Source organism: Haplochromis burtoni, unplaced genomic scaffold, assembly GCF_018398535.1.
Source record: "Haplochromis burtoni strain Fernald_Lab_line unplaced genomic scaffold, NCSU_Asbu1 Contig_473, whole genome shotgun sequence".
Taxonomy (NCBI): Eukaryota; Metazoa; Chordata; class Actinopteri; order Cichliformes; family Cichlidae; genus Haplochromis; species Haplochromis burtoni.
This window is the reverse complement of record NW_024582834.1, coordinates 313,766-337,784: the sequence shown is the minus strand read 5'-3', so window position 1 is coordinate 337,784 and position 24,019 is coordinate 313,766. Positions and strand designations below refer to the sequence as shown.

At 39.2% G+C, this 24,019-nt stretch overlaps 2 protein-coding genes across 3 annotated transcripts; both read right to left on the bottom strand.

Moving 5' to 3' along the window:
* Positions 1-7,368: 7,368 nt before the first annotated feature.
* On the bottom strand, positions 7,369-9,865 carry LOC121812220. Its single transcript, XM_042213718.1, has 4 exons — positions 9,826-9,865; positions 9,331-9,642; positions 8,611-8,916; positions 7,369-7,427 (listed from the first exon to the last, which is right to left on the bottom strand). The coding sequence occupies exons 1-4, from the start codon at positions 9,863-9,865 to the stop codon at positions 7,369-7,371; spliced, it is 717 nt and encodes a 238-aa protein (XP_042069652.1).
* Positions 9,866-11,583: 1,718 nt separating this feature from the next.
* LOC102302012 lies at positions 11,584-18,576 on the bottom strand. Of its 2 annotated transcripts, XM_042213735.1 has the most exons (9): positions 18,434-18,576; positions 15,486-15,677; positions 14,996-15,316; positions 14,858-14,911; positions 14,597-14,701; positions 13,746-13,772; positions 13,469-13,546; positions 13,119-13,174; positions 11,584-12,691 (listed from the first exon to the last, which is right to left on the bottom strand). In XM_042213735.1, exons 1-9 carry the CDS (start codon positions 18,471-18,473, stop codon positions 12,386-12,388), a joined length of 1,179 nt encoding a protein of 392 aa, XP_042069669.1. In that variant the 5' UTR covers positions 18,474-18,576; the 3' UTR covers positions 11,584-12,385. The 2 variants fall into 2 exon arrangements, with proteins under 2 accessions (XP_042069669.1, XP_005946627.1); XM_005946565.2 differs by having other exon boundaries at positions 14,597-14,911.
* Between the last annotated feature and the right edge of the window lie 5,443 nt (positions 18,577-24,019).

The following is a 24,019-nucleotide window of genomic DNA, read 5'->3' as shown; positions in this document are numbered from 1 at the left end:
ATAATTTTGTGCATTTCTTTCACTGCTCCACACCTCAGGGTGGTGGTGTTCATTTGTTCTTCTGTGTTATCAGTAGCGGTTTTTGATACGGGCAACACGGGCGGTTGCCAGGGGCGGCATCGTGGCGGGGGGCGGCATCACGGTCATCGGCAAAATAAAAAAATGTTCGTACTTATGCTGCTCCAACGTCAGCCAGCGAATATTGGGAATGGCATAGGCACCGATCGGTTTTCTATCGCCCATTTGCTGGGAGTAAGGGCGCCTTTTGTTTGCGAGGTGCGCCTGCTGCTTGCTGCGCAGTGAGGAGAGGGCGGGGCGGCGGGGGCAGCATCTAATAACCAACTCGCAAAATAAAACAAAATAAAAACAAACACGACAACACCAGACATTATAATACAGACTTATAATTTGCACCGATGTTTTTTCGAAATTCTATACACGAAAAGTGAGCGCGAGAGCCCTCGGTGCGCCTGCTCGCTGCTGAAGTCAAAGTAAACTTTATTGTCATCTCGCTACATACAGTCCAGTATATAGAGAGACGAGACGACGAGGCTCCAGTTACAGCAGTGCAAGAAAACAAACAATAAATATAAGAGTAAGAAAATAAATATACACTTTAGGACTCGGGGTAAAGGGATCAATAACAATTTAAAATTTATGATTTAAAGTCACACACAGGGGAGGGGGGGGGCTGCTTCCAAATAGAGCACATTTCATTCATAATGATGTAAATCCAAGTCCATTATGTATTCATGATTTGAATCCTGGGTTGTGCGAAATCCCAGAAATACACCTTAGACAAAGTGAATCTGTGAACTAAGTTGTAGGTCTATTAGGTCATGTTGTGGTGACCTTCGAGTTGGGGGACTTGTGTTCATACTGGAGTGCAAAATTAAAACCAATGGAAGATGGACAAGACAAGTTCAAAGTCATCAGGTGCTCAGTTTAGAAAAAATAGAAAAGAAGAGGAGGAGAAACGAGCAACAGATACAGGTAAGCAGATGTGTGATTGGATAATGGCAGCTCATCCTGAAACAATCAGAATCAGAATACTTTAATATTAATCCCTAAATTATGTGCGTTACAGTTGCTCCAAGAAGAAATGGTAAAAATAGCAACAGTAACAGACTAAACTCCAAACATTATGTTACAGATTTTAATATTAATTAGTCATTGTCAATTGTTGATTTGTCCTGTTCTCATTCTATGATGTATTATGATGGCTGTTTGGTAGCCGTTTGCATACAATGCATACACATATGTACTTCATGCATATAAATTGCAATTATATTTGTTTAAGAAAAAAGAACTTGTAGCTACTTTTATGATTAGACATAAACTTAGATTAGATTAAAACTTTGTTTTTGCACGGATCAAGAAGGTAGTAATGTGTTGGTGTCAAAGTGAATGGCAAATAATCACTGGGATTTTCTGCTTCTAAATTCAGATCAAACTGAGGTTTTTGTACTTGGCACTGAAAAGCTTAGAAATATGGTATCTAAGCAGATTCTTACTCTGGATGGCATTACCTTGGCCTCCAGTAACACTGTGAGGAACCTTGGAGTCATTTTTGACCAGGACATGTCCTTCAATGCACATATTAAACAAATATGTAAGACTGCTTTCTTCCATTTGTGCAACATCTCTAAAGTTAGAAATATCCTGTCTCAGAGTGACGCTGAAAAACTAGTTCATGCATTTATTACTTCCAGGCTGGACGACTGTAATTCATTATTATCAGGATGTCCAAAAAACTCCCTGAAAAGCCTTCAGCTGATCCAAAATGCTGCAGCAAGAGTCCTGACAGGGACTAGAAAGAGAGAGCAGATTTCTCCTGTTTTGGCTTCCCTTCATTGGCTTCCTGTTAAATCCAGAATTGAATTCAAAATCCTGCTCCTCACATACAAGGTCTTAAATAATCAGGCCCCATCTTATCTTAATGACCTTGTAGTACCATATCACCCTATTAGAGCACTTCGCTCTCGCTCTGCAGGCCTACTTGTTGTTCCTAGAGTATTTAAAAGTAGAATGGGAGGCAGAGCCTTCAGTTTTCAGGCCCCTCTTCTGTGGAACCAGCTTCCAGTTTGGATTCAGGAGACAGACACTATCTCTACTTTCAAGATTAGGCTTCAAACTTTCCTTTTTGCTAAAGCATATAGTTAGGGCTGGACCAGGTGACCCTGAATCCTCCCTTAGTTATGCTGCAATAGACGTAGGCTGCCGGGGATTCCCATGATGCATTGAGTTTTTCCTTTCCAGTCACCTTTCTCACTCACTATGTTTAACTAGACCTCTCTGCATTGAATCATATCTGTTATTAACTCTGTCTCTCTTCCACAGCATGTCTTTATCCTGTCTTCCTTCTCTCACCCCAACCGGTCGCAGCAGATGGCCCCGCCCCTCCCTGAGCCTGGTTCTGCCGGAGGTTTCTTCCTGTTAAAAGGGAGTTTTTCCTTCCCACTGTCGCCAAAGTGCTTGCTCATAGGGGGTCATATGATTGTTGGGTTTTTCTCTGTATCTATTATTGTACAATAATATAAGGACTATTGTACAATACAATATTGTATCTACTGTGCAATATAAAGTGCCTTGAGGCGACTGCTGCTGTGATTTGTGGTCCTGGTAGACTAATGCTTAAAATAAAACTTCCTTCACTGTCCCCACTTCCTAAACACAATACAAACAAGCTTTGTAACTTAAGAGGTAATGTATTATTATTTGCCTTGAACATAATTAATAATGTCTGTAATTTCACCAAATCTTCTAATTTCAGCAATTTCAATTTTATAAACAGTTCATTTGTATGATCTCTGTATTTAACATTGTGAATCATTCATACCACTTTCTTCTGTAACAAGTATAAAGGTTTTATATTACTTACATATGTATTCCCCCACACTTCAACACAATAATTGAGATTGGGGGAAATTAGTGACAAATATAAAATACGCATTGCCTTATAATCTAGTATCTCTGACATTACTCGAAATATAAATATTTTTAACCATCTGTTTTCTAACATGTTCAATATGACATTTCCATCTTAATTCATCATCCAATGTTACCACCCCCCAAAATGAAGTTCAGTAACTCTGGTGACAGCATAATTACTGAATGGGTTTCAGCTGCCCTGCACAGATCTTAAATGTAAACTGAATCAGTGGTAACGGCAGAAAGCTACGAGTTTTTCTAATTACTGTGGAACATGGCAACAGCAGTGGTGACAATACACAGGCACGTGAACTACAGTGGGGCAAAAAAGTATTTAGTCAGCCACCGATTGTGCAAGTTCCCCCACCTAAAATGATGACAGAGGTCAGTAATTTGCACCAGAGGTACACTTCAACTGTGAGAGACAGAATGTGAAAAAAAAAATCCATGAATCCACATGGTAGGATTTGTAAAGAATTTATTCGTAAATCAGGGTGGAAAATAAGTATTTGGTCAATAACAAAAATACAACTCAATACTTTGTAACATAACCTTTGTTGGCAATAACAGAGGTCAAACGTTTACTATAGGTCTTTACCAGGTTTGCACACACAGTAGCTGGTATTTTGGCCCATTCCTCCATGCAGATCTTCTCGAGAGCAGTGATGTTTTGGGGCTGTCGCCGAGCAACACGGACTTTCAACTCCCGCCACAGATTTTCTATGGGGTTGAGGTCTGGAGACTATTGTAGATTCACTCTTCCCAGTCTGGTGCAGGTCTACAATACTTTTCCTGGTGTCCTTCGAAAGCTCTTTGGTCTTGGCCATGGCGGAGTTTGGAGTCTGACTGTTTGAGGCTGTGGACAGGTGTCTTTTATACAGATGATGAGTTCAAACAGGTGCCATTCATACAGGTAACGAGTGGGGGACAGAAAAGCTTCTTACAGAAGACGTTACAGGCTGTGAGAGCCAGAGATTTTCCTTGTTTGAGGTGACCAAATACTTATTTTCCACCCTAATTTACGAATAAATTCTTTACAAATCCTACCATGTGATTCATGGATTTTTTTTCACATTCTGTCTCTCACAGTTGAAGTGTACCTCTGGTGCAAATTACTGACCTCTGTCATCATTTTAAGTGGGGGAACTTGCACAATCGGTGGCTGACTAAATACTTTTTTGCCCCACTGTACATGATGTATTCCTGTTTTTTCTTTTTAAAGCAACTTCACATTTAGGCTACATAAGAAAGTAGGATGTGACATTAAACCCAGCACAATACACACAAGCAAAGAAAAAGGAAAACACAACATGAAATGTAAATATGAACAATGGCTTTCATGACCATTTAAAACATGCATTATTATAAAATATTTTTTGTAGCAAATCTCGGCCTCTGTGACACACACGTACATTTAGATTATGATTGTATATGAATGTTACACAGAAAACACTTACACAGAAAAAGCACTTTGAGTATTCAGAAAGAGTAGGTGCTATATAAGAACCAGACCATTTAACTGCCCATTCCAGATACTGTCCCTCCCTCTGTCCACCTGCACAGTTCTGCAGGTTGAACATAAGCTGCTGAAATTCCTGGCCTCGGGCAAAGTATTCAGGCCAAGCAACTTTTCCTTGAGCTTGGGTCTTACTCTAAGTTTTCCTTAAGTAGGTCCAACACACAGTCTCCTGCCAAACAACAATTCAAAGTAAGAAAGATTAAGTGGAGGCCCAATTACATTAATCCTGGTGGATGAACTTATAAATCGTGGACTTTGAAGTCTAATTTCGGTGCTCCTGGAGGTGGTACACACTAGTCCGAATAATTTGTACAGCTCTTTAAAATGCGAGGTCAGATTTAAGTTAAGACTGATCACCAAGCAACTGAATGAGTGACAGGTCAATGAACACCAGAGGGAGGAGAGCAGGGATGTTGGAGTTAAGGAGTTAGCCAAGGTGTGTAAGGCTTTTGAGCGGGGTTTTTCTGCAGAGCACTGGAGCATTATCAGGAGCAAGAAATCCTTCCATGGCGAGTATCGCTTTGTCATCATCTTTGCTTATATTCAGCAGCAGTTAACCAGCTGGCACATTATAAACTGCCCAGATTTGTTTGTAATTACATGTTAATCTATGGATATTAATGAGTACAACATTTGTTTACATTAAATAACCTCAAAAATGACTAAGTGGCAGAGCTGTCCTTATGTCTATTATTGCTCAGGCTCATTGACTGCTGAGTGGTGTTTCTGCTCTGTTGGTCTGGATGGTTGAGAGACAGTTGGTTGGTTGGAAATTTGCTTAATTTCAGATTGTAATATATATTTACAGGCAGAGGAGCCGGGTTTCAGTGCTCACTACCAGAGCAGCTTTGAAAGTTGATGCTAGCATAATGTGGTGAGGCAGCAACACCTGTGGGAATGCTGGGAGTGACACAAATTGAGTTTGCTGCATCTTCTGGCTGCTGGAGGCGCTCCTGTATCTGCTTGGACACACAGTCCTTCAACAAGAGAACGAAAAATGTTGTTGAAATAGTTGATTCATAATCCTAATAATAAATGCTATTCAGACAAATTGGACTTAAAACTGCAAATAAGGTAAAACATTTTTACCTAAAACTTTTACTACTGAATTTCTAGCTCAACAACACATAATAACCATCACACACATTATTGCTGTCACACAATTACAATTTGACAGAGATTAATGAACATTCTCACGTTTGAAGATAAGGATTGAAACTCCCAGAAGCACCAGCACAATTATACACTTCATTACAGTAATGACCAGCTCGAAGACACCTGCAAAATAAACAAAAGGGTGTAAACTTTAGACACTGATGGAAAAATGTCTGTTCCAGCTGGCATCATGTTTCAAACTATGTGAAGATGAGTCTGAAATCACTTTAAGATTCTTAACGGGACTAAATATAGTTTAATTGTCTTTAGAGAGTTACTGATTCAAACTCAGCATTTACTTTTATAATATGTTCACATGTTGAAACAAAATAAAATAAAAATGTCAACATCTTTTCCGCAACCAATCACCAAAACAGTCTTACTGAGTCTAGCTAATCTCATAAATCAACTGTCTTATTGCATTTGCTCTAATTTCAGGCGACACTTTATAATGTTTAAAATTCAAAAGCTCGATGCAGTAGCTGGCACTGTTGTCTCACAGCAGGACTGGACCATCTTTCTGTGTGGACTTTGCATGACCTCTTTTTGCATCTGCACCAGTTCTTTCTGTGCTAACCTGCTGAGGTGGACTAAACAATGGACTGATCCCTGGTAGATTCCCAAGTGTTAATTAACAACACAGACATTAAAGTCATTGTAATTGTAATGTTCTGGAACTTAAAACTCAGTTTTCTATGTGAGATTGAATCAGCTCAGTTCAGAGTTCAACTAAGTTCATATTCACTTTGTTAAACATATTTTTGGGCAATACAGTGGTCCTTCACTATAAAGCGGTTCACTTTTTGAGGCCTCGCTGTTTTGCGGATTTTCTTGTGCAATTTTGCATGGGTTGTTGTTGTTGTTGTTGTTGTTTTTTTACAACACGTTGTATTCTGCATCTCCTCCGTGCTGTGTCTCCTGTTCAGTACAAAATGCGTTCAGCTTGTCAAATTTACATAATTCTTCCATGCTAGCAGTGTGACTCTGAAGTACTGTGCTGTATGTTTGTAAGTTTTCTCCCCAACAAACACAACAATGTCGATGAAACTTTTCGCACCGTTTTGTCTGCTGAAAGCAGAGGAAGATGATAACTATCAGACAAAAAGTCTGACTTCTGGACGTGCTAAAGGAACGTAGAAATTACCGTATTTTTCAGACCATTAGGCGCACCGGATTATAAGGCACATTAAGCGAAACAAAACAGTCAGATAAGTCAAACTTTACTCAACTCATTCTTCTTGCTTCCTCTACTTCTGTACCATTGATTCATTAATGCTGAATTCTCTGGCAGCTGCTCTGTTGCCATGTTCTGGACCTGAACACAGGGTTTGATCTTTGGTTTCGTTCTATAATACTGGACTTATTCTTCTACTAAGGTTTGAACTTTGAGAGTTTAAACAAGACAGAAAAGTGTGAAAATGTTCACGCCTGTCATAGAAAAGTGTATAAAGTGTGTTGTGAGGGGTTTTACAGCCTTAAAACATCTATATTAATTGTAAAAAATGAAGTTGGCTACTTTCTGGATTTCACCTGTCCTGGGTTATTTTTAGAACTCCCGCGATAAACGAGGAACCGCTGTACAGCCCTTTGATGCTCAATCAAAACAACATTTTTAGGAATCGAGCTGTAATTAATCTAAATTCAGCTCACGCTCCATACCATTCACTGGTGGTAATGCACCAAGAGACACATGTGTGACCTGCACTGTGGTCACACGTGTGCCCAGTCCCAGTACTTGTGTGTGATTTGGGGCATATCTGGGCCTAAGTGGGGCAGTCTTCATCTAGAGTGTGGGTATATGCCTTCCTAAATGCAGGGATGCCTAAACAAAGGAGAGATTATGGCCATTTTAAATAAATGTACCAGACCACCTTGAACTTTTCAGCAACGATATTTAATTGAAGGACTAAAATGTGCAGCCAATGGTACACGCTGCTGCATTTCATGGTGACATGGTCCAGTGTGGGCTTCTCTGACTGCAGACTACCTCTGCTGGACATACTCTTACATCAGACCCACAGGACCATGTCTGCTGGCTTAGAGGCTTCAAAGTGGTCACTCCCTTTGTGGACAAACACAGATTCTTACCAGAGCTCACGTGAGGAACAGCAGCTGACTGTGTGAAAGTTGGTGATGCTGTTGATGGCTCTATAAAAAAAAGTGAGAATTATAATTAAATGTATTTGTCCAACAAAAGATTAAGACATACATCAAATATACATCAGGTAGCAAAAGTAACACTGACCCATCATAGATATAATTTAGATAAATACACCAGTTGAATTTGGTGAAACCCTTAGAGCAACATTGTGGTCCTCGCTCCATACCATTCACTGGTGGTAATGCACCAAGAGACACATGTGTGACCTGCACTGTGGGTCCCAGCACTTATGTGTAATTTGGGCCATATCTGGGCCCGAGTAGGGCAGTCTACACCTAGAGTGTGGGCATATGCTCTCCTAAATCTAGGCATGCCTAAACCCTTAAATAAATATAGCAGACCACTTTGCAGCAGCAGTATCTCACTGGAGGACTAAAATGTCAGCCTGTGGTATAGGCTGCTACATTTCATGACCACATGCCCAGTGTGGGTTTCTCTGACTACAGACTTCCTCTGCTGGACATATGTCTCCCCAAAGTGCTCTCACACAGGGCCCGCACACAGATGACCATGTTAGAGACTTCAAAGTCATCACTCCCTTTGTGGACAAACACAGATTCTTACCAGAGCTCTCATGAGGAACAACAGCTGACTGTGTGAAAGTTGGTGACGCTCTTGATGGCTCTATAAACAAACAGTGAGAATTATATTTAACTGTATTTGTCCAACAGAAGATTAAGACATACATCAAACATGCATCAGGTAAAGTAACACTGGTCCTTCACAGAAACACACCAGAATGTTTTGACTCTTAGATCCTGAAAAAATGTTTCCTGGACTTTTTAATTGGTTTGATATATGGACTTAAATATATGATACATGATTAATAATAAACCCACAGCACCTTCAACCTCCAGTTTTATTCGTCTGACTGAAACTCTGTAGCTTCCATAATTTGATTCCACTCCACACCAGTAGACACCAGCGTCCTGTGAGGAAACACCACTGATGGACACGTCGAAGCCTCTGTTGGTGTTTGTGAGTCTGAATTTCCCGTTTAACCTCTGACCTTTTGTTGACAAAATATCCTTACAGGTGAAATTCTCCCCTCTGCAGAAAAACTTGACCCAGGACTTGAAATCATCATTTGGATCACACTTGATGTTAGCTGCTCTGGTCACAGTTTGAGTAAATGGCTGCTGGCAGTTTTCTGTATAAAAATAAAGACAAAACCCCCCAAACAAGGGCAATAAAGTATTTGAATGTGCTTCATTATATCACAACATGTAACTTGTACTTTGTCGCACACTACTTTAACATTTTTAACTTCCTCGTGTGCTGACAAAGGTGTGAAACAGATGAAGACACGAGCAAACTGTGAAATTTCCTTTCAAAGGTCTGAGATGTAAAGTAACTTCTGAGATTAAAAAACAAACAAAGTAATGTAAACATGCGTTTCACCTGTAATCTGTAATAAATCTTTACATTTCCAAACTATGATTTATGTTGTGTGATAGAAACAAACTATATAATACCAAAATACAGGTGAGGAAATCTGATTTTAGTTATTAATTTCTTGTGTTGTACTAATAACATCAACAACAACAATAATCACATTTCTTACCACAATCCAATTTCTTTATGACAGGAGATCTGTTTGAGCCTTGATCAAATTCACATCTGTACGTCCCAAAGTCTGCTTGTTTAAGATCTCTGATGCCCACCACGAGAGTTTTATGTTTTGTATCATGGTACAGAGAAAATCTGCCTTTATCTTCCCAAACATCCTTCAGAGAGCTTTGTAAGCGTGTTCCATTGGGAATAACTACATTGACGTGGTCATATTTTTTATTTGCTCCAGGATATTTGCAGATGAATTGAACCCATCCTTGTTTGCATGCCATCAAAACATCATCATCACCATAGGCAGCACAACCTGCAGATCAAAGAGAAATGTTAGTATCCTGTTATGTCCTGTTATTGAATTTTCTGTGTTTAGTAGGTAGGACCCCTTCTCATACACTTAACACTATAGATAATCAGACATCTGTGTCACATATGTATATGTAGTGTTGCTTAGTGTGAGATATCTGTAAGTATGTGTTAGTAATGTTTTTACCTGTCGTCAGTGAGAGGATGAGTAGTAGCAGTAAGTTCATTATGTTGGTTTCAGATCTGCAGTTAGCTTCCTTTTGTCACACTGGCTCTTCTGTTGGTCGCTTAAATTTCTGTCACATAATACCTAAAGTTTCCTCACACTAACTTTTCTGTTTAATGTTATTTTGTCATAGGTTACGATCTTATCATTGGCAGTAAAGATGAGGTAAGTGTTGCGTGGGACAAAGGAAATGATCAGACAGCACGACAGAAATAGCTTCATACTTTTAGTTTTAACTGCACCATCACGTCAAGGTTAGGCTATGAAGAATATTTCACAAAAGCAAAGCAACGTTTATTTGTATGTGACCACATGATGTCGAATGACACTGATTGTCACGGAGGAGCAGGGAGGACTCGGCGCAGACTGAAATCTCAGAAAAACAGGTTTATTTACACACTCCAGGTGCACTATATACAGGTGAAGGAGAAGGGGGCCAGGGTTCCCAGGGGTGCAGAGGGGGGTCGGGAAAAGCGTCCAGAGTCTCCAAACCAAGCACGAGAAATCTGCATACAGAGAACAAGGGTTAGCACGGAACTTTCACGGACAGAGCTCAAAACTGGCTGAGGCTAAAGTAGCACTGACGAGCGTTATTCAATAGTCCAGCGGCGAGGTGCTCTCAGTCACTGCCTTAAGTAGCGGGAGCAAACAAGGTGAGGAGCCACAGGTGATTGCCTACAGGTGGTGGAGGCCGGGAGCTCACAATGAGCTCCGCCCAGGCAGCGAGCAGAGAGAGAGGAGAGAGAAAAGACAAAACATAACATGTAGCCACACAGGGCCAGCCGAGCAGGCACGGGGACCATGACACTGATTCCAGAAAATTTGAACACTGTCTGAACTGGAGATGAAAGAAAATATTTTAGTCTCTTAAACCTCGACTGAAAACACCTCGAAGACAACACGTCGAATGATGGGAAAGCGACATGTTTCCCACCACATTCATTCACAACATCAGGTAGTTTGCTGAACTCTAAAATCGTTTTAGAATATTTATAGTAGTAATGTAAATGTGAATCACTAACCAAGCCAATTTAATCAAATCTTTAATTTCACGTCACAAAATCTGTCGTTTTCATCCTGCAAACCAGATGTTTAAGGCCCAGTTTCATCTGTAAATTGATGTAATCTGTAAACCCTGTAAGCTAAAATGAGCCTGCATCATTTCTGCAGAAGCAGAGCCAGGAGCAGGAACTGTTCTAACCCTGAGAGAGGTTGGTGTTCGGCAATGCAGCAAAAATAACGATGAGTTAACTTCCAACTAAAAACCTGTGGGATCAAGAAGTGGCACAAATAAACTGCTGCATGACCACAGACATGCAGAAAAACACTTATCTTGAAAGCAGGAAGTGATGCTAACTACATCACTGTGATACACGGACCTGTTAACTTGTCACTGACAGCAAGATGAGAGTCAAAGAATGGCCTGGTAAAGGTTAATTGAGTGGTTGAGTCGACAGCACACACAGACTGATTTGTTCTTAGTTTAGATAAGTTCTGGTTATTAGTTTCTTTTTTTTAAATTCCCTGATCAATTACTGATAGATGAATTGATAAAGGAATCTATGACCCTTTCTTTCTTCCACACAATGTGTTATTTACAGTCTGTGTGACCAGCTCACATTTTATGAACCAGTCATTGTGCTAAATAAAATCACTGAGCCAGTCATCCTTCTGGGAAATACTTTCCACCAATTACGACATCATTTGCAGATTTCATCTAAACTCTTTGTTATGTCCCCAAGACGGAGGCCCGAGGAGGGTGTGGGGAGCAACAAAAGTAGAGCTGGGAGAGAAAGAAACAAGCAAAATAATACAGAAACTTTTAAATTATAAACTTTATTCTTATCGACACAAAGAGACAGCAGTGCTGTTATATCAATATCAAAACAAAAAGAAAAACATGACACAATTCACCAGGAAAGAAGGACAATCTGCTATTACTAAATAAAAAAGCAAATATAATAACGTTGTGTTATCTTAAGTCAAAAGCCAAACCAAAAACATACATAAGAAATATGCACGCACAAAAAAAAAGAAAGAGAAAAAACTCCCCAAAGACATATTAAGAGGACCACAACAGTAGTCAGTAGTAGCTGCCCACTCAGCTCGAGTGTGAGCATCATTAGCAGTTCATTTTTCCTTATAGATTCAAGCTGCTCTTCATATTCTTGGCCACCAGACGCCGCCAAAGAGCACTATGTTGAAAAAGTGGGTAACAAACACTTTTTCAAAACAAGCTTAATTTGCCCATCACTAGATTTCAACACTGCTCCCACAAACACAACTCCAAAATACATTACCGGGCTCTTCTTTTGCTCAACCTCGGTTTCATACACTAGAAAACAACACCTGGATTTTATAATGTCGGGGTTAATGGCTGAGTGGGTCCAGGTGCCGACTGGGGAAAAGAGCGGCATGTGGGCCCTGGAGAGAAAAGAGAGAGAGAGTGGAAGAAAGAGCAGCACCACACACCTACACCTGCCCAGTTCCACAGAATATAACACGCTTTAAAAAGCACATTTCATTTTGGCTCAGGCTCATTGATTACTGAGTAGAGATTCTCCTCTGCAGGTCTGGATGGTTGAGTGATTGTCGGGTTGGTTGGACATTTGCTTAATGTCAAAGTAGAATATTCACAGGCAGAGGAGCTGCGTTTCAGCGCCTCACCACCCGCTTTGTCAGAGCAGCTTTCAAAGTTGATGCAATCGTAAAGTGGTGAGGCAGCTGTGGGAACGCTAGCAGTGACATAAATCGAGGTCAGTGCATTTTCTGGCTGGTCTGGTTGCTGGGGGCGCTCCTGTATCTCCTCATACGTACAGTCCTTCAACTACAAAATAAAAAAATATAGTTTAAAAACTTCATATAAAATCACATAAAACTTTTGGATGTTTATTCATCTGTATGATTTATTGCTGTCATGTTTTATGATAAATACACCCTACAATCATTTTCAAAATGATTAAAAAAACATTGCGGCAGGTTATGTTGCAATGTGCTGATTAGTTGTAATCATTAGTTGCCAGTAAAATATATTTCAAAGGAATGTATATTTTTTTCATTATTGCCGTAATGTGAAATATATTTCATCCTTTATAACAGACGTCTGCCTGAAAAGCTTTCATGAGCCAACATCTGTGTGTCTGCAGTTCAGTCCAGGAGGTTTTAACTGGGGAGACATTTCAACTATGTTTCCTGGATTGTCACCAGTTATACATGAAAATAAATAAATAAACAAACTAAAATTCCACACTAACCTCTTTGGCATGTTGCAATGCTGCATTAGCTCCTCTGCATTTTGAAAAGGAGATTCCTGGCAGAAACAAAGCAGAAAATCAAGAAATAAGCAAAATTATCTGTTAAAGATTTACATTTTTTCTAGTTTGATTGTTTTTAAATGTCTGATATGATGAGAACTCAGCAAAGATTATATCTTTCATAACTTTAAAAAATCTATGTCAGCTAATGTCATGCATCATGTATACTGCAGATTGTTAGATAGCATTTGTACAAAAGTACAGGGATGTGTTTTTTCTTTTTTTGGATAAAAGCAGCAAATATGTTTGTGTGACTGATGATGTACAAAGGATTTAGTGAAAGTTCTTACGTCTGTAGACAAGGATGAAAACGACCAGAAACACCAACCCAGTTATTATGATTAGAACTATTCCAACGTCAGAAATGCCTGCAGCGTAAACCAAACAACAATTTTCCAGCATTATTCATCATCCCAGCATTGACATCCCGAACTGTCTTTGTTGGAAAATGTGAAAGGAGCAGTTTTTAAGAAATTTAAAAAATAAAAAATGTTATGTGAACATCCACAAACTTTCCCAGTTCTCATAAGCTGCAGAAGTTTTAGGATACCACATGTACTCTCTCACCATGACTCTCAGCAGATGCAGTGGGTCCTGTAGTTGAAAAAACAGCAGACGTAAATGATTGGTGGAAACCGAAGGAAACAAATGTGCATTCAGACTCTACTTTGAGGCATTAGATTAACAGAGTTTAATTAAATGATAAAATAATATCATCAATTTGGAAAAAAAGAATATTTATAATTTTTAGACACCAGCTTAGAGGTTACCATCTCGTTTTCCTCTCCAATTTTTAAAGTGGCATTACGAAATATAATTTTAGTAAAGTGAAGTGAAGTTAGCCAGTAAAAGTCTTGTGTTCGATGGGGTTCGATCCCAGTCTGCATATCAAATATCCTTGTGCAAGATACTAACCGCTGGTTGCTCTCCGATGCAGCCATCAGAGTGTGAATGTGTAAGAATGTAAGTTAGGTTGCACTGAAAACCTAGAAAAGTGCTTGTGTGAATGGGTGTGATTTGTTGAATGAACAAGTTGTATAAAGCGCTTTGAGTGCTCAGAGTAGAAAAGCGCAATATAAGAACCAGTCCATTTACCATTTATTAACCTAATGTAGTAATACCTCATAATCATAAAATACACATTTTTAGTGCCGAGCATAAGCACATCCTCTTCTGTGTCAAACCTTTTTGGCAAGTTCGTTTCTTTTAACTTCTTTTAAAGTCATTTTCTTGCTAACAGTTACGATTAAAAGTCTTTATTTTTTAGTATTTTTATTTTTAAAATGATTTTATTAAAACTGCAAAAAACAAAACATTATAAATAATGAATTAAAAGTAAAATATATGTGCAAAATGAGCCTGCTTTAATATGCTGTGCATTATGACCCAGGGTCAGATAATAAAATAGCACGGCTCACCTACAGTCAGGGACAATCTGTTGAAGAACCTGTTACTTCGGTGTTCATTGGTGCTTTCTGCTCCACACCAGTATGTCCCACTGTCGTCCACTGTCACTTCTCTCACTGTCATGGTGATATTTTTCTTTTTTTTATTGTCATTCATCCAAAACCTCTTGTTCCTATTGGGATCTCTGGTGCTTACTAAAGGTGTACATATAGATGGATCTTCTCCCTTACAGATAAATTTTGTATAATTTGAGAGAGTCTGGTTATATTTACACCAGTACGTGAAGTTCTCTCCAACAGCTGGTGATCTTGTGAAGCTCTTAATATCTGTGGAAAACAGAGGCAAACATACGTTAGTAGTTCCTAAATATAAAACGTAAACCTTTAAAGTGGAAAAGATAAGTTATTTACTTTTAATACTTAGTTTTATTTTTGTGAGTGCAGCATGATGAATCCCCTCAGGTGATCTTACGCCGCACCAGTAAATACCATCATCCTGAGAGGACACATTACTGATGGACATATTGAAGCTATGGCTGATGTTTGAGGGAGTGAATGTCCTGTTTGACTTTGGATAAGATTTTGTTGATAAATTGTCCTCGCAGGTAAAACCTTCCCCTTTGCAGAAAAACTTGATCCACGACTTGTATTTGTCTTCTGGATAATCACATCTGATGGTGGTTTTAGCTGTCCTGTATGCAATTTGATGAAATGCTTTTGGGCATTGTTTTGCTGGGAAAAAAAAAAGTATTACTCACAAATGTCTTTTTCTCTGGAAAGGAAAGGCTCACATGATCCATTTATTTAGATACAGTAATCCAAACTATGAATGTGTTGACCAATGTGAATTAAAATCAGCCACAGCATATATGAATGTGAATAAGAAATTATAACTTCTTACCAATTTTAAATTCTAATTCCTCGCTGTCAGCTGATGAATTCTTCGTCTGATGTTGCTTAATGATCACTCTGAGAGTGTTTTGCTCAGTTGTTGAAGCCTTAGTCATTTGACATTTTCTATTTGTGTTTTGGTTGCAGGTGAATTCAACCCATCCTTTTGTGCAAATCTTCTCTTCTGACAGCAGCTCACAACCTAAAGCAAACATTCACATGATAAAGGCCACTGAAATAAAATCCCAGAGGGGTGTCCGAAGATGGTATTTAGGGAAGGTTCCTTTTAAAATGTATTCCACTACAGATTAAAGAATACATGCCTCAAAATGTATTTTGCAACGTATTCTGTTACTCAATGAGAGTAACGTATTCTGAATACTTTGGATTACTAATATATGATCACGCTTTTTACAACTACATGAATGTACTATTGCTGTGTGATTTATTACTATTACTGAAGATTATTCGCCATACCAACACCAACCAGATTTTTAAATCTTTATTTAAAATGAGTAACAGTAGGTGGACATTAGGTGAGACTGCACTTTTGCAGCGATCTCGTAGAAAACTATTCCTGTATCAGTGATGTTTTCTTTTTGTCTGCTTTCATAATTGCACATGATTGTTTGCAGCTAGCAGGTTGTTAATGCAACATTTATTAATAGTAATAAATCAGACAGCAATAGTACATCAAAGATACTTTAGTGGCACATAACCCAGGTAACTACCACAACTAAAACAAGTTAGTTGCATTAGGCTAACGCTAGTTTTTTAAAAAGAACTTACTTCCAGCTGAGAGCAGCTTGTTTGCTGGCAGGTCAGATTCACTTTAAATGTGAAGTGGTGTTGGAATTTACAGCTCCGAACCGTAGTAAAGAGACATCTGTCTAATAAGTCGGGCTCCATGTGTACACGTGTGACAGTGTGACACAAGTAAGTGAGTGTTGGGCCGGAACGTTAGGCTGTATGTTGTTGTTGTTGTTGTTGTTGTTGTTGTACATGACAGAGAGTCAATCTGAGTCACATGACTTGTTAATAAACCTAACTGCCCCATTGGGGTATTCTGTAGTCTGTCGTGCACGAGACCAGAATACAACACCGTGTTCCCAAACCACAATCACAAACACAGTGTACTTCTAAGTCTTAACAGCTTACTTACAACTGGGCTCGTACGTGTATTCTGTTACTCCCCAACACTGCTCTCACAGCACTCTTTTCTGCACAATGGAAGCTGTGGTACAGCAGCCACATCTCTGCAGCCACAGTACCAATCCATCTATCGACCTCCCGCTTCCCTCTGAACAAGACCCTGTGACTGCACAAGTCACTGAACAACCTTCCACCATCTGGCTATGCCTAGAAATTCTGTCTACAAGAATTAAGAATACAATCAATGACAAAGCAGCGTTCAAAACCCACCAGGAAATAGTCCAAATTATTGCTGGCAATGCAAACCAGGCTCTTGCAGCAGTTGTATAAGAACCAAATAGCTTGCAACAACCGACCAGATACCCCATAATAGTGGACCATGTCCCACAGAATACTTTGAGCGACAAGGTCGAATGCATTGTCTCTGATCTATTGTTCTGCACAGATGACAGGCTGGACCTGCTCCCTGACCTGGACGCACAGAGAACAAACCCTCTCATTCAAAAGCCCCGACATACAGGCAAGGAAGCCGAGGGGACACCAGGCTACGCACCCCAGCCTGCCGCCTCTCAACAAGGACACTGGTTCCAGAGCTCAAACCGCGTGTAGAGGTGAGCCTGATTATATCTGGCTGGTACCTCTCAACCTCACATACTGACCCAGGATCCTACCCCACCAGAGAGCTGATGTTTCATATCCACACCGCCAGCCTCGGTTGCCAGGGATCGGTCCGTCAGGGCCTCTGCCCTCGGCTGCCACAACACACAACCCACCCTACACCCACAGTGCTTCCTGTGGGTGGGGGGCCTACAGGAGGGCATAGAGACCTTTTTTTTTCTTTCTTTTTTAAAATTGTAATCTGTCACAATTGGCTTGTTACATCATGAGCTCATTACAGTTTTCCTTTTTCTTGTCACTTCCTGTTTTACTTTGCCTTTTGCTTTTGTGTGTCATTTTGCCTTTACTGGTTGTGTTCTTCTGTTCCTGTTTGATGCCACTGAGCTCATGTTCCTGTTCTATTGTCTTGGAGTTCTGTTGTTGTTAAAGCACATTGTTCATTAAAATTGTTTTTATTCACTCTCTGCCTTTCCAAATCTGTGGTTTCCTCTTACATCTGCTCAGGGGCGTTTCCTAAACCTGGACACAAACCCTCTGACGTAAACACACACACACAAAAAAACTTTACACTTTAAATAAAATAGAAGCTTAAACGCTTCTAGTTTGAAGACACTGTGTTTTAGTGTATATAATGAGTGCCCATTTCATAGGACATTACACACTACAATTAAAATCTTGGCAAAGAGGAATTTCACAAAAATAACAAAGATGTTAAATGAAGTGTTAGAGTCGTCTAATTCTTCTAAATGAGGTTAAAAAAAGCTGTAAAACAGCTAAAAATGAACTCAGACTATTTGCTTCTGTAATCCTCTGTCTCCCACATTGTTTCACCCATGACTGGCATCAACTTTGAATTCAGCCTGGCTTGGTTTTGCACTCTAAACTGGCTTAAAGCAATAGTAGTAGCAACAGCATCATCAGAAGTAAGTTAGTTTTACTAGAGGATTAAAGAGGTCTGCAAATCATATTTAACTCTGTGAAAACTCGTTATTTTTGCCAAAAGATGGCCTGTTTCAAAGTAAATTATTCTAAGTTATGAAGACAGTACATAAGCAGAAAATAAAAAGCTCAAACTCAAACAGTGAAAAGTCCTACTGTGTATGATTTAACACCATAATAAGAACATATAATGTAATATACAGTACAGCACTCATTATTATATAATATCAGGGTTAGTAATCTTTTTACCTGTCATTAGTGAGAGGATGAGCAGTAGAAGTAACTTCATTATGTTTGTTTTGTTCTTTAAAATTTTTATGACTTAAGTATTCAAATGCAGTTAGTTCCCATTCGCTTGTTGGCTGCTGAGTTGCTCTCCAGTGTCTATTCTTAACTTCATACTTTATGGAGCCTACATTTTCTTGCTGCTCCTTCCTGTTTGTACTTCCTATTTTGAAATTGTTTTTAATGCCCCCTTTCAACATCACACACTGCCATCTTCTCATTTTTAGTAAAGAGGAAGTTATTGGTATGTGTAAGTTTGAGAAAGATGGACAGCTTGTTAGGGCGCCTGGGTCGTCCACCCAGTGTTTTGTGTTTTTGGTTCTTTGATTTGGTTATTTCATTATATTCTAGCTTTGTCTTATGGGTCATAGGATTATTCTTAGTTTAGGTTCTCTATGTGGGTTTTGTTAGAGTTTTAGTGTTCTGCTTTTCTGTCTGTGATCCATAGTTGCTGTATCCCCGAGTCAAGTCCGCATCTCTGAGTTGTGTTTCCTGTTTTACTTTGAAGTGATGTCTGATGTTAATGTGTCTGGTTTTGCTTCCCCTGTCTCGTTAGGCCTGATTTGCCCCAGCTGTGTTTCCCTCCTGTTACCCATTGCCTGATTGCTCCCTCTGTGTATTTTAGCCCTGTGTTTCTCTGTGTCAGTGTCGTGATCTACTTGCATTCATGCTGTGTGTGCTGCCTGAGTTTATGTTTATATTTTGAAGTTTGTTACTTTTGAGTTCACATTTTGTCTCTGGAGTCTGCACTGTAGGTCCTCCATTTCACCACTCCTGCCTGCACACAACCTTCACATGACACAGCTAAAACACTGCTTTTCATTCTCTGAACCAAATTCTCAATTTTCTAGGGAAAGTCACTGAATCAACCATCTTTTTTAAATTGGGTTTAATACAGTTTGTGTATCTCTTGCAATCTTGTTTGCAAAACAGATGATCATTTAATGGCACACCTTTTTGCACAGTTACACACTTTTTGTACCTCTCGCCCTATGACAGCTGGGATAGGCTCCAGCGCCCCCCGAAAAAGAATAAGCGGAAGCGAATGGATGGATAAACAGTAAATCATGTTTTTACACATGACACGAGACCCCAATGAAAAGAAATAGAAGACATACAATATAATTTTAATAGATATAATTATATTAGATATGTTTATAATGTATACACATACACCATGTATGTACACAGTTCTGAAAACACGAAACTCAAAATATTTTGGGCACTTTCTAGGGTGTGTAATTTTTCACAGTTACTTGACTAAAGAAGCTGGTTCAGTACTTCAGTTTTTACCAGAGTATTTTTAAGATAAGTGTTTGTACTTCTACTTTAGTGAAGAGTGTCTATTTTGTCACCTCTGTTAAACACCACGATTAAAAGACTGATGAAGAAGTTCAACTTGTGAAGAGAAAAAAGCCTTACAGACATTTATATTTCTGCTGTCCCGTGGTTTGTGTTGAACCTTTGAACACACTGACTGAAAGCCCAAAATAAATACTGTCCACGGGTCACTGCAAGACCAGCAGATATGTATGTATGTATTTCAAAATGCTAAAAATTCTTTCTGATATATTATAATGCATGTTTTATTAAAGAATGTATCTTTAAGATCATAACAATCTAATTTTGGTCCATAATCTCATCAAGTAACAGGAAGTTAACTTGAAATTCTGGTTCTTTAACTCTTTAATAAAACCTGTCATAATTAATTTTGTAGTTTTGCGTAAAAAAGGTTTTGTTAGGTTGAAATTGTTAAGTGTTGTCATTGTGTTACTTTAATTGTGTGATCAAAGACATTCTGTTTCTGTTCCCCTCCCCGGCCTGCTGAATGGTGGGGGAGAAAGTTAGCTATAGTTTTTACCTGCAGACATTTCAAGTAAGGTTCTCGTGTCCTTATTTAGTGAGGATGTTTTACTTCCTGCTCTTTATCTCCTCACCTGTGTTTGTACAGGGTAAACCTTTGGAGGAAGCTAAGCCATATACAGGGGTGAGGGGAGATGATCACCAGTTTTTGCTTATCCGTTTCTTGCAAGTTAAGAAACGGTTAAAGTGTTCTGTCCTGCTTTGTTCACAGGAATAAGTCTGAATAGGCAGGCCTGCTGAAGCGCAGACCCAACAGTTTTGCTGACTGGAAGCTGATGATTGTCTTCAGCAGCTGGACCTGGCTGTGATCCCAGAGCTAACTGTAGCAGGGTTGTAGCACTGTATTACAACCCAGATTTCGCACTGGGTCTAGGCTGACTACTTTCTAAGCACCAACGAATAGTTTTAAAAAACATTTACAAGAAATTGCTAAAGTTGAGATTTAGTAGAACAATAAAGACGTTAGAGAAAGAACCAGGGGAATGGTATGACTTTTTATTGTTTATTGTGAATATCGCTTTAGCTGAAAATCCTATTATTCCTAATAATTACAGTCAGAAAAATTCAATTCAATTTATTTATATAGCACTCTGTACTGGATAAAAACCACAAAGTGCTTCGCAGTAATATAAAAACAGATATACATAAAAACAGCACAGTCAAACGTTCAGCACAAATGAGTCTTAAGCTGCTTTTTAAAAGAATAAATACAATCAAGGCAACGTAATGATGGAGGGAGCGCATTCCACAACCTGGGGGCCACCGCCCTAAAACGTCTCCTCTGGTCTTAAAATGTGTTCGAGGAATTTTTATGGAATTTCTTTTGCTTATCAAGCCAGAAGCAGGGTGTTAAGTTCTTTGTGTTTTTTATTTCTCCTTATTTAGTAACATTTTATGTGCCCAAGAGAGGAGGAGAAATTGTAACAATTACAAAAATCAGCTGTCACACAAATACAGCTGCTAAACAGTACATGTGTGAGTGAATACAACCAGCTCGTACCCAACCACAAAACAATGAATTTCAAATCAATTTTAAGAGTAATCTCATTGTCTCATATCTATTTTGTTGATCCTTTAAATTGACTTAAACTATTAAGTCTATTAAGTCACAGTAACTAGTTCTAACAGTTTTATTTTGTTCTACAGACTATTCTAGGAACAAAGGGCAGTATTTTTAAAAATGATATTTATTTTTGCCCAACTCTGTTATGAACTCTGAGAATAAAAAGTATTTCTTGTTTGACTGTGTTAACTTTAAACCTCATTTTTTGGCAATGCGCAGTAATCAGAAAAACATTCCCCTTTGTTGTTTTAGCTGATAGAAAGGCAAGTCGGGCTGGTTGAACATTTGCTGAACTCCACAGTAGAACATCCACAGGCTGAGGAGCTGGGTTTGACAGCTCCTCAGCCTCACCACCAGCTTTGACAGAACAGCTTTGAAAGTTGATGTTTGCATAATGTGGCGAGAAAGCACAGAGTGAAGGTTGGCTCTAACTTAAATTGAGTTCGCTGCATGTTCTGAGTCTGACACCTGGAGGTGCTCCTGTGTATCCTCACAGGCACAGACCTTCAGTAAGAGAACGACAAACATTGTTTATACACAGTCACAACACTTGTGATAAAAACTGCACTACAAATTACAACTAAAATAATAATTATACCAAATTGTTACTACTGGGTACCTGTGTTTGAGACAATAGAGAATACATACAATAAGGTATACACACAGGCAGCCACACAGCATTCTGAAGTAATGTTTTGCTCTTCACTCAGTGATTCCTTTCATTTTTTTTCCTTTATACTTCGACTATAACATACTGTTAGCTGTTGGCACTAAAACTACATCGTTAAGTTTATAAAAAAGAAAGGAAATTTGAATTTAACTTAACATAGTCCTCTTTTAGCATGGCTAAAGGTTCATGACATTCAATCTTCTATGATGAAACAGCACCTAAATTTTGTCATCTGTAGTAGAATAGCATCTATCTGTCTGTCTGTGTGTGTGTGTGTGTGTGTGTGTGTGTGTGTGTGTATGTAAAAACAGGTACCTCAAGGTATTTGTTGTTGCCATTATCCTACAATAAAAAGCAGAATAAAAAGCATATTGTAATACAAGAAAAGAGAGAAAAAATCAAACAATCACATGAGCAAATGCTTTTGAAACAGTGAGAAGGAAAAACTCCCTTTTAACAGGCTCAGGGAGGGGCAGGGCCATCTGCTGCAACATGCTGGGGGTGAATCCTACCTCAGCATGACTTAAGGAGGATTCAGGTCCGCCTGATCCAGCCCTAACTATATGCTTTAGCACAAAGGAACGTTTTAAGCCTACACAGAGCGGGTGTCTGTCTCCCAAATCCAAAGCTGGTTCCACAGAACAGGGGCCTGAAAACTGAAGGATTGGGAACAACAAGCAAGCCTGCAGTCAGAGAGCTAAGTGCTCTAATGGGGTGATATGGTACTATAACTTCGCTAAGATAAGATGGGGCCTGATTATTCTAGACTTGTATGTGAGGAGCAGGATTTTGAATTTGACTATGGATTTAACAGGAAGCCAATGAAGAGGAAATCTGCTCTCTTTCTAGTCCCTGTCAGGACTCTTGCTGCAGCATTTTGGATCAGCTGAAGGCTTTTCAGGGTTTTTTTTAGGACATCCTGGTAATAATGAATTACAGTAGTCAAGCCTGGAAGTAATAAATGCATGAACTAGTTCTTCAGCGTCACTCTGAGACAGGATATTTCTAATTTTAGAGATGTTGCGCAAATGGAAGAAAGCAGTCTTACATATTTGTTTAATATGTGCGTTGAAGGACATTTAGTGGTCAAGACCAACTGCACGATTCCTCACAGCGTTACTGGAGGCCAAGCTAATGCCATCCAGAGTAAGAATCTGCTTAGATACCATATTTCTAAGATTTTCAGGGCCGAGTAAAATAACGTCAGTTTCATCTGAATTTAGAAGCAGAAAATTAGAGGCCATCCCGGACTTTAAGACATGCCTGCAGTTACTAATTGGTGTGTATACAGTGAAAATGTATACTATGCCCTCTAATGATACTGCCTAACAGACACATGTATAATGTAGCAGAAATGGTACCAGAACAAAACCCTGCGGAACTTCATAATTAACCTCAGTGTGTGAAGAGGACTCTCCATTTACATGCATTGGAGTCTTTGAGATAGATGTGATTCAAAACACTGCAGCGTGGTACCTTTAACACCTACTACATGCACTAATTGCTGTGTTTTTTCAAGCTGATAGTAGAAAAAACCAGCAACTGGTTATCCAGTAAGGGTCCTGGCTAGACCCCCCATGCTAAAACCAAGCCCTGGAATGGCGTGGCTACGTCTGCTGCCTCATACACAAGCATTTCACTACATGTTGTACTGTGTATGTGACAAATAAAATTTGAATTTGGTCTGTGCTTGTTGTTGGTGTCGGATTTAAAACATAATGGTGACAAACACTGGATCGAGGTGCCCCCTGTTAATATTTGCTTGAGCTACAACAGACTCTAGAATCTCCACTGGTGAGACAACAGTACTAACCAAGTACCTTGAATCTAGTTCAGACAAGCAAAATGAAAGCAGGACTCAGAACATCTCGATGTAAAATGTCGCTGGAGTTTTATCTGATGGATTACATAGCCACAAACCTCTCAGCAGAGGAAACATAGGCAGTGGTTTTCT